General features: G+C 52.7%; 1 protein-coding gene across 1 annotated transcript in view; it reads right to left on the bottom strand.

Annotated features, from left to right (window-relative positions):
• Nucleotides 1–14,648, bottom strand: part of ADCY5 (adenylate cyclase 5) — a 138,446-nt gene that overhangs the window by 35,295 nt on the left and 88,503 nt on the right. The window contains exons 5-9 of the mRNA XM_011355235.1: nucleotides 7,187–7,298; nucleotides 5,467–5,594; nucleotides 3,337–3,495; nucleotides 2,308–2,449; nucleotides 199–339 (exon numbers count right to left, since the gene is read on the bottom strand). Of these exons, the coding sequence (XP_011353537.1) occupies nucleotides 199–339; nucleotides 2,308–2,449; nucleotides 3,337–3,495; nucleotides 5,467–5,594; nucleotides 7,187–7,298 (682 nt within the window). The remainder of the gene's footprint in view (nucleotides 1–198; nucleotides 340–2,307; nucleotides 2,450–3,336; nucleotides 3,496–5,466; nucleotides 5,595–7,186; nucleotides 7,299–14,648) is intronic.

Raw genomic sequence — 14,648 nt, 5'->3', positions numbered from 1 at the left:
GCTTATGGAGGGCGCCTGGGGCCAGAAGTCAGACACTCTGGCCCCTCACCAAAGCTGGGGTGAGCCCCACTTCCTGCCTTTCCTTCTGTGGCTCTCTAGATTCTCTCATGCAACACAAGGATCCTGGCCCAGCCCTCACTCCCACAGAAGGACCACCCTGGAGAGTGCTGCCCACGCACTGCCCCACCAGTCACTCACCATCCGCTTCATCTCCTTGGACACCTGGTTGCCGCCCAAGTGGTTGTAGAAGGGGCGCTCAGCCCCCCAGTGCGGCGGGTTGTGCCCAATGGAGTTGGTTCTCTGGCGATTCATCTTGGCGATCATGGCCTTCTCTTCTTTCTGGGAGAGTAACACAGAGGCATCAGCCTGTGGGCAGGACTCACCAGATGAGCCTCCGCGTGGTTTCTCATTCCTCCCGAGTGCCTGGCCAGGTCTCCAGCAGTTAAGGCAGCTGCCCTCTTCTCTGCACAGCCTGGAGCCCAGAGGTCTGCCAGGATCCTAGAGCTCACCCAAGAAAGCATCCCAATCCCTCGAAACCCCAGTGCTAGCCCTGGTGGTCCAGGTGGGAGCAGCAGAACAAGACACTGAGGTTGGTCTCGTGAGAAAGAAACCAGGCACGAGAATACGTGTCACTCGCATGGACTTCTCGGAGGTGGGCGGAGCCTAGATATGTAGTGCAGGGAAAGGGGAGGAAACCTGGGATTCCAGTTTCCACTTAACTTATTCAAAATCTGCATGTCCTAACGGAGTGGACGATAGGAAAGGCCCTGCTGCTCAGAAGGCAGCTTCCAGAGGTTTGGGCCATTAGAATATGAAATTCAAGGGCTGACATGCATTGTGCAAATACATAAGAGGGGACTCAGCCAGACACCCATGCGCTGACCACGATCTCTTCTATCCATCTGTCCATCCATCCACCTAAATGGGTTTGATTAGAGGCTCAGAGAGGCCTTTAAGAGGCCTGAGGCGGCCTCCCCCCGACTCCCTCCCTAAGCCTAGGAAGCAAGCCCATTGGAGCAGGGAATTGGAGGGATGGCACACAGCCCGCTTCCGCTGACACCTATGGGGGCGGGGGCTGGTGTTACTGTCTGTCTCCATTTCTTCCTGTCTGGACCACTTGTCAAGATGGAAAAACCAAGACCCAGAGAACCCAGGGCAGAGGGTGGGCCTTCAGCCTGGGTGGGGCAAGAAGGTGGGCTAAAGGCCTCTTGCACCCTGGAGAGAGGAAGGGTACTGTAGGAGGGCCTGGGAGGGTTTTAGTTCATTTACATTCCAGCCCAAACAACAAGCAAATGTTTTAAAATGTGTCAATTAAGCCACTAATAGCTCTCCCCAAATGCCCTAAATCCTCCTGTTCCTCTTCTTGATGTTTGTGGAGGGGCTGATACAGTTCCTCTGGAGGCCCCTGTAGCCAAGATCTGTGTCCCAGGCATGCTGCTGAGGCAAGACGAGGTGCCCACCGACGTCCCCTTCAGGGCAGGCACCTGCCCGAAGGAGCACTGCTTCCTTAAAAAAATCTACTTTTGCCATCGTCAAAGGCCATCTCCGAATGTTTCTCACAGCTTAATTTTATCTTTAGTCTAATTTCTTAGGCAAGAAACTAGGAAGCTTTTCTCTATCAAAGGGCTCTGATGAACCGATAAGTCCAACTGAAAGATTTATAAGTAAAAGGCATTTTAATCTAGGGAGAAATGTAAAATGTTCTCTTCATTCACTTTAAAAATTAAGAACCCAGAACATGACACTATTAAAAATAGAACATTGAAGTCTGCCGATAATTCAGTTTTATATTTTGGTAAGTGTGGGCTGAGACAAAAGGAGGAAGAAAAAAAAGAGACTAGAAATTGAAAGGGGAAAAAGAGGTTCAGGAAACAAAGATACATAGTACAGGCAGAGACAGAGTGGGAGAGAGAGAGGGTAGGAAGGAGTGAGAGCGAGGGAGAGGGAGAGGGAGAGAGAGAGGACAAATGTCTGCCAAGTTTCGGCAGTAGAAAGGAGGGAGATGGAGATAAAGTATATGATATATGCAGATTTCCTTGAGGCTTCATTTCCATCTCGTGACCTTCTGATGTACTGTTAACTGATTTCAGGCCTGTGCATTTTTGCAACAGAAGCAAAATGAAAACATTCCCTCTTTGTTGTCAGCCTTTGCAGGGCCCCTATAACTCTCATGTCCTTCCAGAGATGCACAAACCACGACCGTAAGGATTTTATGACTTGACTCAAGGAAAGAGTAAGAAGGGAAGGAAGCAGCAGGCCAAGAAAACATTCCTCCCCAAAGAATGAAGCCCCCCCCGGCCCCCGGACCCGCTTCTGGGTGCAGCGCAGGATGAGGAAGGTCTCGATGCTGTGCTCCTTGAGGTAGGCATTGCGCTCGCCCCCACAGCCCGGCTCCACCTCGTAGTCTCCATTCAGGTAGTTGAGTGTGGCCTTGGTGATGTGGATGCGTCTACAGGTGAGGAGGGAAGCGGGAGAGGTGGGCAGAAAACATGAATTCAGGACTCGAGCTCCCATGTAGAACCCAACCGCCACTGACTCAAATCCCAGGGCCCCAAACTCTGGCTCAAATGCTGACCCCAACCTCATTCCCAACCTCGATGTCCTGTGACCCTTCGATGTCATCAAGATGGCTCAGGTAGGGCCCTTCTCGGCTTGTGTCCACTGTGACCTCACCACCTCATGTCTATGTTATATTATTATAATATAACACATTATTAGCCTGCCGGGAAACACGGCCTCTAGTCTCACAAACTTTGCAAACCTGCTCAGGAGCCGGCAGTGGCTCCTGCTGACTACAGAACTGAGTCTAAATGCCCCTGGCTGGCACGAATGTCCTCCTTAAGCACAAGTGCTCTTTCTCACACTGACCCCTAAAAGGCCATCTGCTCTACACCCATTCCTGGGAAATACTGTGTTTTTCTATCCTGTGCCTGTCCTCACCCCATTTGCTCCACCCGACACTCTCTCAACCCTACCTGCCTCATTTGTCCGAATCCTGCCCATCGTCCAGGCCAGCACACATTCTATTTCCTTTCTTCAGAATTTATCTGCCTTTCCTCCCTCCTCTAGAACTCAACCCTACCTGTCACATCTCACAAGCCACTGTGTTTTGTGTAAATAGCTTCTTGGCAAAGCTGACCCGATACTCCCTACAACTTGCCATGGTGTGGTGTAAGTGATGTGTCAAGTTGAAAAATTCCTACTTAAATTCTGCCAGCCCCAGGGTTGCAAGCCACCCCGTCCTGCCCACCCCGAGTCTTGTTCCTCGTGACAGTCCCTCTGGGTGCAGACGGGTGGGGGAGCTAAGCCTGGGCCCTTCCCCCAGCTCTCACTCACCCAGCCTTGCCTCCAGCCTCCATGTGGTTGGCCAGCGTGACGTCGTTAGACCAGACGTCGAACTGCCACTTCCTGAGACCAAGGACACCGCAGTGTACTCGCCCGCTGTGAATTCCCACGCGCATGTTCACGTTCACCCCTGTCACCTCCCGGACCAACCTGGGGATGGAGCAGGGGTGAGGCTGGGAGAGGGTCAGGAGCCAAGCGCACCGAGTGGGGGTGAGGCTGGGATGCAGGGGGTCGGGTGGGGGGGTTTGTTCGGAGGTTGCGGGGTTCAAGGGTTTTTTTTTTTTGGGGCCATTGCAATTCCGTTTTGGGCTTTTTGGCCTTGGAGGGCGGGGCTGGGCCCTGGAGCTCAGGTGCTGTTAACTATGAGGTGCTGTTTCCAGGCTTGGCCACAAGGTGGCGTGGCAACTCACACTAAAACCCAGGCCCCCCTGCTTCCCCTCACTAGGGGCACCTGGGGCCATGGCTACTCAGTCAATTAAATTGTGTTCTGAAAATGCAAATGCACGTTAGTGCCGACTTGAACCAGACCCCATTCATATAATGCTTTTGGATTTGTCCACATTGCTGCTTCTTCAACGTTAGGAGGATAATGGAGAAAGGTAGTTAAAAGAAAGCATATGTCTGCTCAGGAAAGAAGGGGAGCCCAGGCAGGTGCAGGATACTAGGGGTGCTCCATGCGCTAGAAGGCAGCTCCAGTCCCCGCCACGTGCACCACGTACCCAGGGAGTCCCCAGTAGACAAGTAGGCCCCCTCTGTGGGAAACGGAGTAGCACAGAAGCTATACATCTCCAGGTACGTGTCTGGGGCCCAGGGTCTGCGGAAGAGGGTGCAGGTGTTCTGGGGGGTGTACACAGTTGCACTTTTTAGGGCCTTGAGCCCACCCAGCCAGCTATGGGGCTGGCAGTCTGGCATGGCAGTCTGACCATCCCACTAGGAAGAGGCTGACACCCACTGCAGGGAAGATTTAAGTCACCCATTATTCCTCTTGTCTTGGGATCAACTCTGCTCATACTTTATAGGAGCTGTTCTTTCTGTCCACAATGCCTCTGACCACTTGCTTAGGTTGAAGACACTTCATTCTACGTTTTTGGCTTGACTCCAGGCCCACCTCCTCCACCAAGGCTCTCCAGATCCTCTCAGTGGAATCAATGGCTGCCTCTTTGGTCCTCCCACCACAGTTTGCCCCTCTTGTCTGCTGATGTCCACTCAGCATGCCTGGTTATCAGGGCAATGGAACCCCAGCCTCTCTCCCTCAACAGACTCTTTCCTTCTGGCAAGGGACCCACTGGCTAGCCAGACACACAGGGGCACTCAGCAAACACTGCCAAGCGGAACTGAGCCAAACTTAATGGACCTGGCCACCTACCTGTCAGCTACTCTGACTTCACCCACTGTGGCTTTCCCTCTACCCCAGCCCAGGCTACTTCTAAAGTTCAAAGTTACTAAACCTGGAAGCGATCTCTGCTACTCTCCCTGGAGGACATGTAAGCTTGGGCTGTCCATGGTTTTTAACAACCAGGGATTTTTCTACGCCCAGCAATGGCCCAAAATGGCCAAAATTCCTTTTGCTATACTCCCAGGAAGGGTGGATTTTTAAAAAATGGTTCACCTGTGTTCAACTCCCCTTGCCTACAATTATTACCTTGGGAAGCTATTTACCCATGAGCCAAACCTTTTTCATTTGGGAAGAAGTAGAGCTCGTGTAGTGGGGTCTACCCCTGGCTGGCCGATAGTGAGAGCACATGAGGAACTGGTACGTAAGGCCCGCACATGGCAGAACCGCAGGCCTCCTCTTCTGCAGAGGCGGATCCACACCTCCTGCAAAGCCCTCCCTCCCTACAGGGACAAGCTTCCCAGGCTGCTGTGGGTAAGAGGAGCCCAGGAGAAGGCTCGACGCCTGCAGGTACACACCAACCCTCCCGTGTGGCTGGATGGCCCTTGGCAGATGGTTGTGCCCCACTGTTTCCCTGCCTCTGTCGGTTCAACCAGGTGGCCAGCCAGTCAGTTACTTGAGCTAGGGGACAGTCCCCCTGGAAATAGTGCACCTGCAGATGGGACAGTCCCCCTGGAAATGGACAGTGCACCTGCAGATGGGCAGTCCCCCTGGAGACCGGCACTTACGAGATGGCCTCAATCATGTCCATGCCCATCTCCACACAGCAGTGGGCGTGGTCAGCCCTCGCTTCAGGCAGCCCCGAGACACAGTAATAACAATCCCCCAGGATCTTAATACGTAAACAGTGATTCTCCTGGAAAGCAAATTAATTTTTAAAATTAAAAATAGCAGGAAAGTGAAGTGGGAGGGTAAGAAACGGGAAGCAAACAGATTCACTCCATGCCTGGAATAACTTGCCTTTTAGGGCAGTGAGCACAGACCCAGTGCCGGCATCGTGCACAGCCCCGGTCCCGGGACACGCTTATCAGCAGCCGTGGGGGACAGAGGACAGGCTGAGCAGCCCTCCGAGGGACATTCCAGCCTCCAGCACTGACTTTGACAGCCACCTCAGAGGCCCAGGAAGAGGGGTGCACCAGGGCAGCAAGGAGGGCAGATTGGTCAGCGGAGAAAGTCCTCGGGCTGAGTGGGAGCATCCCCAGGCCCACGGCAGCCCCTGGAGCTCGCCCTGACTCTCGGCCTAAGGTTCTATAAACAGTTTTCTGATTCTTCTTCTTTTACAAAAAAAACTAAAGCAAAAATGAGATTTAACCACAAGTTTGCCTGACCCTCTGCCAGTATGAGTTTTTATCAAAAACAGTTCTGCTCAACTAGCAAGCATGTGAGTGCAGACGGGCTAAAGTAACTGCCAGAGTAAGGGCATAGTGGGGTCACCCCGGCAGGCCACAATTCGGGTGCAGCAGAGTCACCCCAGCAGGCCACAATCGGGGTGCAGGGGGGTCACCCCGGCAGGCCACAATCGACCCACAGTTGGGACTGAGGTGAATGTCACTAATCACCAATTCTGAGCTGTCCAAGTCTGGCTTCAGGAAATTAGTTCATGAAGCTAGACATTGGGACTCCAGTGTCCATGTGGCCTGAACTCTCATTTAAAGCCCATCCAGTGCCCACAGGCCAAGCATGGACCTGCTGACCTTACCACGTTCAGTGATAAAAACAATCGGTGAGGTTAGGCCCTCTGCAGGCATTAGATTGTGGGCCACACCTCACCAATTGTTTTTATCACAGAACGTGATACGGGTACAGTGGACACAGCAGTAAGTGGCCCCTGGCATATAATGACTCCACAAAGGCCCAGGGCATCACCCAAAGCCACAAAAGCTGGAAAAGGATGACAGAGTATAAACAGGGACCTAACGAATGAATGAGCGTGTCCTCACACCTCCCTGCCCTGGGGTGCTACCTCCACTTTGCCTGAACACTGAAGAGTCCTCTCGCTGGAAGCCTTTGGGGGTTGGCCCACAGCTGTCTGCAGGCCAGCTGGGATTCAGACACATTGTCTGGTCACTCTGGCCAACAGCATTCCTCAGGGGTTTGGTCAGCGTTACCTGCAGGCCTCACCACCCCCTTTCTGCTGACGGAGGGCTCACCCACTCACTCTTTCATGACCAATGACACCAAGAAAGTACGTCCAACTGAGTAGGTGACTGGGGCTGATGCAGGGCATGAGGACACAGGCACAGCCTGTGCGGTCCCCTGCCAGTCACCTGTTCCCAGCAGCAGGCCCTGCTCAGCAGCAGGGCACACCCTGGCATGGTGCCCATCCCCGGTGCTCAGTGGTTTCTTGACCATAGCACCCTCCCTCCCTCAGGCAGCCCAGATCAGGCCACCCTGCTGGCCCTCGCTCAGGCACATGGGTGCCCAAGGGCAGTGGGCAGGGTGACTCACCGCAGCCAGCTTGTCGAAGCGGGCGAAGAGCTCGTTGAGGGTCATAACCAGCTCTTGGGCCGTGCACTGGGATGCCAGGCTGGTGAAGCCCTCAATGTCAGCAAACAGGATGCTGGGGAGACAGGTAGGGGAGGAACCCATGAGGGAGGAAGGTCAGGGGGACACAGCCAGGCCCATCATCAGCCTCAGGACGGCTGCAGGCCAGCATGAGTCCTGGGGTAGCTCACACAGATGCTCGGGAGGGGATGAAGGGTCCTGGCACTGGAGAGGTCAGTTGAGAATGCTGGCCTCTCCCTGTTGGCTGGGAAATGTCAATCCAGGCCTCCTTTCTGTACCATTACCCAGGAGGAAAAGGGGACAGAGGCTCAGGAGCCCTAGGAAAGTATGCCCGCCTGAGATTACCACAGACAGGGGCCAGACCCCCAATCCTCTGTCACCTCTCGGGCCTGCCTGTTTGACCCCTGAGCTGCCCCCTCAAGGGAGCTGGGCCTGGGGATAGGGGGCCTCTGATTCATCTGCTCAGGAGAGTATCTCAGGCCCAAATGGTAGCTGTACAAAGGTCTCACTTCCTAGCCCCTAAACAAGGGAATCCAACTCTAAGTCCTCGATCCCAAGGGAGTCCTCTAAAAGGGACAGGCTGAGAGGCCCAGGAAGGAGGAGAGGAAGATACAGCTAGGAGCGGTCTCTGGAAGCCACCCAACTTGCCCCCGACAGCTTCTTTGGCCTCATCCCCAGACGCCCGTCAAACACACTAGCCAGTCCCCGAGTGGCTCACTGTGGATCTCCTCGGTTTCTGAGGCTCGTGTGCCCGAGAGTGAAACCGTCTTCTTTTTCTTTCATAACGGACAACCAGAGGTGAAGACCCAGTGCCAGAATGTGTAAGGGCCCTTAGAGTTTTCTTCTTAAAAGGGACATAAAAGTGTAGTAACTCATGTACTGAGATGCTCGGGGGCCGGGAGCTTCCTACAGGTCATCTCGCCAAGTCCTCCGGGCTGCCCCCAAGTGAGCGCTTGGTATCTGCACCTCACAGATGAGGCTCAGAGAAGAAGCCAGAGACAGCGGCGTAATGGGCTCCCCACTGAGTGTGCCACCCCTCCCCCTTCCCTAGGGCCTGTGCTCTCTCCAACGTGCCACGTGCCACGGGGCTCCCAAGGCTCCAGAGCCGACAGTCCCACTTTTAAAGCAATAATATAGAACTAAACATATCTTGTCATTTTATTTTGCAAAAGTGTGCTGGTGCAATAACCATGTCTTTATTCTGAGGTTTGACATCTGGGACCTTACTCACCCCAGGGAGCCTGCCCCTCACAGGCTAGCCAGTTCCTACAGATAGTCAACAACCCACCTCAGGGTCCAGGGTCCTCTGCCCCAACCAAGCTCTCACTTGTGGGGCCACTATTCCCCTGCCCTAACCAAACCCATAGACAGGTGCCAGGTAACTTGGGACAGTCCCTAGACTCCGCAGCCTGCTGAAATTATTAAAATCACCAATTCCAAGCTTACATACCTGTCTCACCAGTTCTCTGTCACCATGAAGGCCCTTGCCCATGTTCTCCCGCTCGCCCTGCCTCCTGCCCCCTTGTGCTTCCCCGCCTGGACCCCCCACAGTGTGGTCTGCCCTTCTCACTTGGGAACTGTGAGCATCAAATGGTCTTTTTCATGGTGATCATCTCCTGGCCTCACCATACCTGGATAATAAAACCTACATTTTCAAACGGCTGGATGTTGTTCTAAGCACTTTACATTAACTCGCTGAAGCCTCACAACCAGTCTATGAAGTTAGTATCCTTCTTTTACTGGAGAGAAAACTGAGGTTCAGAGAGGTTGAGTCACCTGCCCAAGGTCACACAGGTCACCTGGCTCCAAAGTCCAGGAGCTGAACCAATGAATATTATGCTGTCTGTTGCCCCCACCATCTTAAGTGAATAAAAGCATAATTCAATGGCCTGGCATCGTATGTCAGGCGGAGGGAGGCACGTGTGGCGAGTACAACACTCCGTCAAGAGGGGCCACGCTCAGCAGCTGCTGGCCATCTCACACGAGGGGAGGTGGAAACAGAGCCACCAGGGAGTGCACCTTGGGGCTTCAGCCAGGCAATGCCACCTCCCAGCAGAAGTACAAGAGGGAGGCCCCTGGGTCCCCAGACCAAAGCTATTTCTCGGCATCCCGGCTCCTGCAGCCTCTCTGATCCCAGCCCGGATCAGCAAAGACAACTTCAGGATGAAAGCTAAAGAGAGTGGAAGAAGTGGGGGCGGGGGGTGGGGCAGGGAACACAACAAGAGACAAGATAAATGAGGGAAGAGAAAACAGAAAGGAGGAGGAGGAGCAGAGGGAAGAGACACTGTCCCTTCAGGCCATGGGACTCAGGACATCAGACTCCTGGAGTGGGCGGCCATGGGGCAGGGTGCTCAGAAGATGAAAGGGAGTCTGGAGTTGCCATCAGCTTTGATGCCTGGTGTCTGACAGGCTCAGCAGACAGGTTCTGCGCCTGCCCAGGGGGAGTCTCTGAGCGTGCAGCCCACTGGGTGAGAGGGGAGTGGGTGAGGGGAAGTGGCCAGGATACAGGTGCCAATCTCGGCTTCCGAACTACATAAGTGCAGACCCCTCTCCCGGCCTGCCTGCCACTTCCCTGACTCAGTCTCTCGGGCAGCTGCCCCACTCCCCTCAAGAAGGAAAAGGTCTTTCTTGGTCTACCAAAAACACCGTTACAGAGTTATTCTGGAAATTCTTCTTTAACTCAGGAAAATCAAAGCTGAGGCAAGCTGGGGTCAAGATCAGCTACTCCGGGGTCAAGATCAGCTACTCCGGGGTCAAGATCAGCTACTCCGGAGTCAAGGAGCAAGGTCGGCAAGAGTCGCCTGGGCTGACCTTATACTTCAAATGCAAAGCTGACAAGGCCTGGCTCAGCAGCTGTTCCATCCTGGGTGCAAGCCTACACAGCAGAAGCCTGGCTTTGGGGGGCTGGTGAGACCCCACAGTAGGAAGGAAAAAAGTCCCTAAACCTGGCAGAGGCAGGACTGCTACGGGGTAAGGTAATCCGTGGCACCAAGCCAAGGATAAGAGGAGAGAAGAAGGAGGATGGGCCACCCAAGGAAGCATGAAGCCGATGTGTGTGGACTGGGGCTTCAGAGGGCCTCACTTCACTGCGCTCTGACCCCCTGCCCGAGCTCATCTAGCCATTCAGGTGGGACAGGCATTTGCCTGCCATGCATGGACATGAGCAGGCCTGGACCATTCTCCTCCACAGGTGACCTCGCTGGACCGTAGCGAGCACTTTTCTTCACTGCAGCTCTCGCCCTGCTCAACCAGTGGTTCTTAGACCCGGCGCCCATTAGAATCATCTGGGAGCTTTTATAAGGAGAGGTCCCACAGCCCCAACCCCAGAGATTCAGACTTATTTGGCCTCGGGTGGGGTTCTGTTATTGATTGCTTCTGTTCTGTTTTGTTCTATTTTAAGCTCCCTGGTGATTCTAATATGAGAACTACTTTACTAGTTCAAACGTCACCTTCTTAAGGAGGCTCCCACCATCCTATTTAAATCTACATCCCTTCCCATATGTCTCTCTCCCTTCCCTGCTGTATTTTGATCCCCTGCACTTTTCACTATTTATTTACTGTCGTTGTTATTTATCATTATGTTCCTACCTGTCTCTCCCCACTAGAATGTAAACTCCTTGAAGGGAGGAGAATTTTGGTCTATTCCATTCACTGCTACATCGGAGCCCCAGTACAATATCGGGAACAAAGAGTAAATGCTCAATAAAATTTGTAAGTGAATGACTGCATGAACGAGGACAAATGATGTCGACCTTGCCTTCTGCTCTATCTGTCCTCCCATCCCACACACATATCTAGCACGATACACAGCACATAGTGGGTACCCATGTTAGTTTTCTAGGGCTGCTACAACAAAGTGCCACAAATTGGGTGGCTTAATACAACAGAAATTTATTCTCTCACAGTTCTGGAGACTAGAAGTCCAAAATTAAGGTGTCAACAGGGTCATGCTCCCTCTGAGACTCGGGGTGGAATCCTTCCTTGCCTCTTTCCGGAGATGGCTGTCAATCCGTGGCATTCTCTGGCTCGCAGCTGCGTCACTGCAATCTCCGTCTCTGCCTCTGTCCCACATGGCATTCTCCCTGTGCATCGATCTCTGTCTTCACGTGGCATTTTTCTCTTCTTATCAGGACACTGATCATATCGGATGAGGGGCCCCCCCTACTCCAGCATGACTTCATCTTAACCTGATTTCATCTACAAAGACCCTATTCCCAAATAAGGTCCCATACACAGGTATGAGGAGTTAGGACCTCAACATATCTTTTAGGGGGACACAATTCAACCTACAGCAGTGCCTAACATATATTTGCTGAATGGAAGAGAATATTCATAGCTGCAAAGCCAAGTAAGAGGGAGGACCAGTAACTCCAGTAGCTCTTGCTTCTACCCCACTGGACAACTTGGGGTCACGAGCATGTCATCTGACACACAAGCCTGCGGAGCCCAGGGCCAGACACCCTGCAGATGCTCACAGAACAAATGGTGAAATGGTGGTGACGAAGGCCACGGGCAGCTTCTTGGTTCTGTGCCAGGAGATACTGGAAACAATGCTGGTGTGTGAGCCCTCCAGGTGGCTTAGAAAGCCTGACCCTCCCCTCCCTCCAATCTCTGGGATCTCCTCTCCATGGCCCCCTCCGAGGGTCTTCAACATCTACTGAGGAATCAGGGAGGGGCAGGTTGACTCCCTTCTGTATGACTCCCTTCCTTCAGGCGGTGGGACACAGCAACCAACCAGGGAGGCGGAGGCTCAAAGCAGGGCTTGTAACTTGCATGGCAGCCTGGCCAGGGCCTCGGAGGGCCCCGCTCTGAACCTCTGAGCCTCTCCTACACATTTTTGGAAATACTGCCACCTCCTTTCCCCCACCTCCTGTCAGAGGCAGAATCATACTTCTCTGCCACCCTGGGGGAGGATTCTGCTTAGTGATTGTCACTTCTGAAGGCTCTTGTTTTAAGAGGTTTACCCAAAGGCAGGCAGACGGCTCTGCTGGCCAGCATTCCCTGATCCACTCCCTGGTAATTCTGAAGGCCATTTTACAACCGGCCCTGAGCCCAGACATGCCACAAGGTGCTAATTCATCGATTAGCTCCCACTTGAGAGCTCACGTTGGCAATATGACCAGGCCCTCGTGGCAGGCACACAGAAGCTAGGCAGGCCCACCCTGGCTGTGTGCTCCTCCCTAATTGCCTGCCATCCATCACTCGTGGTTGCCTGCACTCTACTCCAGACGCAAGAGCGGGCAGGCACTTCATCCCAGTTACCACAACAGGCCCTTCAGCTATCTGCCCCAGCTTCAGCTCAGCTCTACCACATGCATTTTTGGTTAAACGCATTTCCTCACGGTTGCTCCCTCTTGCTGCCAACAGGCCCTGTGACTGGATGAAGCTGTCAGCATCTGAACCTGTTCCCGTGCACAGGCCACATCCGGAGGCATCTCTGAACACCCCAGAGCCGAGTTCGCCTAGTGGTCTGGGCAGACAGTAGCACTGAGGACCTGTTCCTCTGATCTCCTGCATTCCTCAGCATCGCACAGAGAGGGCGCTCAAGAGACGCCGAGAGGCAAAGGGCCTGTCAAGGTGGGCCTAAGGAAGGGGTCGCGGGAAAGTCTCAGCCCAACGCCCAGGAGTCTCTCCTTGACCGAGAGGGCTACGCCCTGCAGCATGCCCTCCATCTGCTCCAAGCCACACAACCTAGGGAACCTCTTGGGTCCAGTTCCCTTGTAAAATAAAGGAGGAGCGATGAATCACTCATGGGCACAGGCAAGTAGCACAGTGAGGTGTGGTCTCATCAACACCTGGCTGAGGATAGACAACACACAACTGGGCATTTTCCAAGGGATGATGGAAGACCGATTAAAGTGAACCATATGAACTAGGAGCATCAGAGATGCATCTGAGGGCGTAGGCTGGGAGAGGCAAAGGGGAAAAAGGCCGGTGAGAGGATGCTGAATACACCGATGTCTGCACGGATCCCACCAACAGGGGGAATCCGCCTGGGACAGCCGTGCCCTCTCCACTCTCACAGATGCGACACCTTCCTTCAGAAAGTGGGGACACCCTGGGACTGGCCTGATCATCAGGACCGAGTGCAGCGGTTCTGAGGTCAGTGTATGTACTGGAATCTACGTTGCCGGCCTCAGTGGCCCCTGCAGACTCCGTTCTATCTCTTAAGCCTGCGATCCTATTTCTGCCCACCAACTCCTACTCCCACTACCCAGACAATATAGCACCCCACGGCATCTATAGACTGTTTACAGAGTCTTAGAAGAGCTGAGGAAATGCTTCTCAAAGGAGAAGCGTGGTAAAGGGGACAGGAACTGCACCAAGACAGAGCAGTTGTCAGTGACCTCTTGGAGTGAGAAGATGGTCCTTTCTATTATCTTCTCTACAAAGCTCTCGTTTTCCAATTTTTCTACAAAGAATATACATCCTTTGTATAACGAAAATGTTTATTTTTAAAAGGTTGAAAACAAATCATTCTTCTTTTAGAACCTGATTCTAACTCTTCCATATTCACGATGTTTTCTTTGACTTACCCCGCCCAGAATAATCCTTCTTATGACAGAATTCTTATCAGAATCAAAATCGCAAACCACAACTGATTCCAGCTGTTTCGGATAAAGCCTGGTGTAGTCGATGGGTCAATGACTCTTCAACCTGACTTCTCTCTCTTCCTGTCTCCCCCAGGGCCTCCCCAGTTTGAGTCCAGAGAGTTAAAATAATAAGTCCCTGCTGGTTGCTGGCTCCATTCCCCACGATCCTCATTCTGTGTCCCAGGACAAACCAAGGTTTGTTGTCAAGACTCTACCCCAGGCAAAGATGTGAAGGAATGGAATCCATTGTGCACTGCTGTGGAAAGGTAAAAATGGTGAACCACTCTGGAAAACAGTATGGGGCTCCTTTAAAAATTAAATATAGAATTATCACATGATACAGCAATTTCACTTCTAGGTACATACCCAAGAGAACTGAAAACAGGGACTCGAAGAGATATTTCTATACCTGTGTTCACAGAGCATTATTCACAATAATCAAGAGGTGGAAGCAACCCAAGTGTCCATCAATGAATGCATGGATAAACAAATGTGGTATTTACACGGTGGAATATTATTCAGCCTTAAAGGACTGTCTGACACATGGTACAACACGGATGGACTTTGAAGACATTATGTTAGGTGAAAGAAGCCAGACACGAAAGGACAAATTGATTCCACTTATGTGAGGTAACTACAGCAGTCAAATTCATAGACAAAAGTAGAATGGTGGTTGCCAGGGCCTGGGAGGAGGGGAGGAATGGGGAGTTAAGTGTGTCATGGGTACAGAGTTTCAGTTTCAGTGAAAGAGTAAAGAATTTCTAGAGATGGATGGTGGTGATGGTTGCACAACAATGTAAATATATTTAATG

Source organism: Pteropus vampyrus, unplaced genomic scaffold (genome assembly GCF_000151845.1).
Source record: "Pteropus vampyrus isolate Shadow unplaced genomic scaffold, Pvam_2.0 Scaffold1, whole genome shotgun sequence".
Taxonomy (NCBI): Eukaryota; Metazoa; Chordata; class Mammalia; order Chiroptera; family Pteropodidae; genus Pteropus; species Pteropus vampyrus.
Note: the sequence above shows the minus strand (reverse complement) of the source record. Positions and strands in the feature narration are given on the sequence as shown.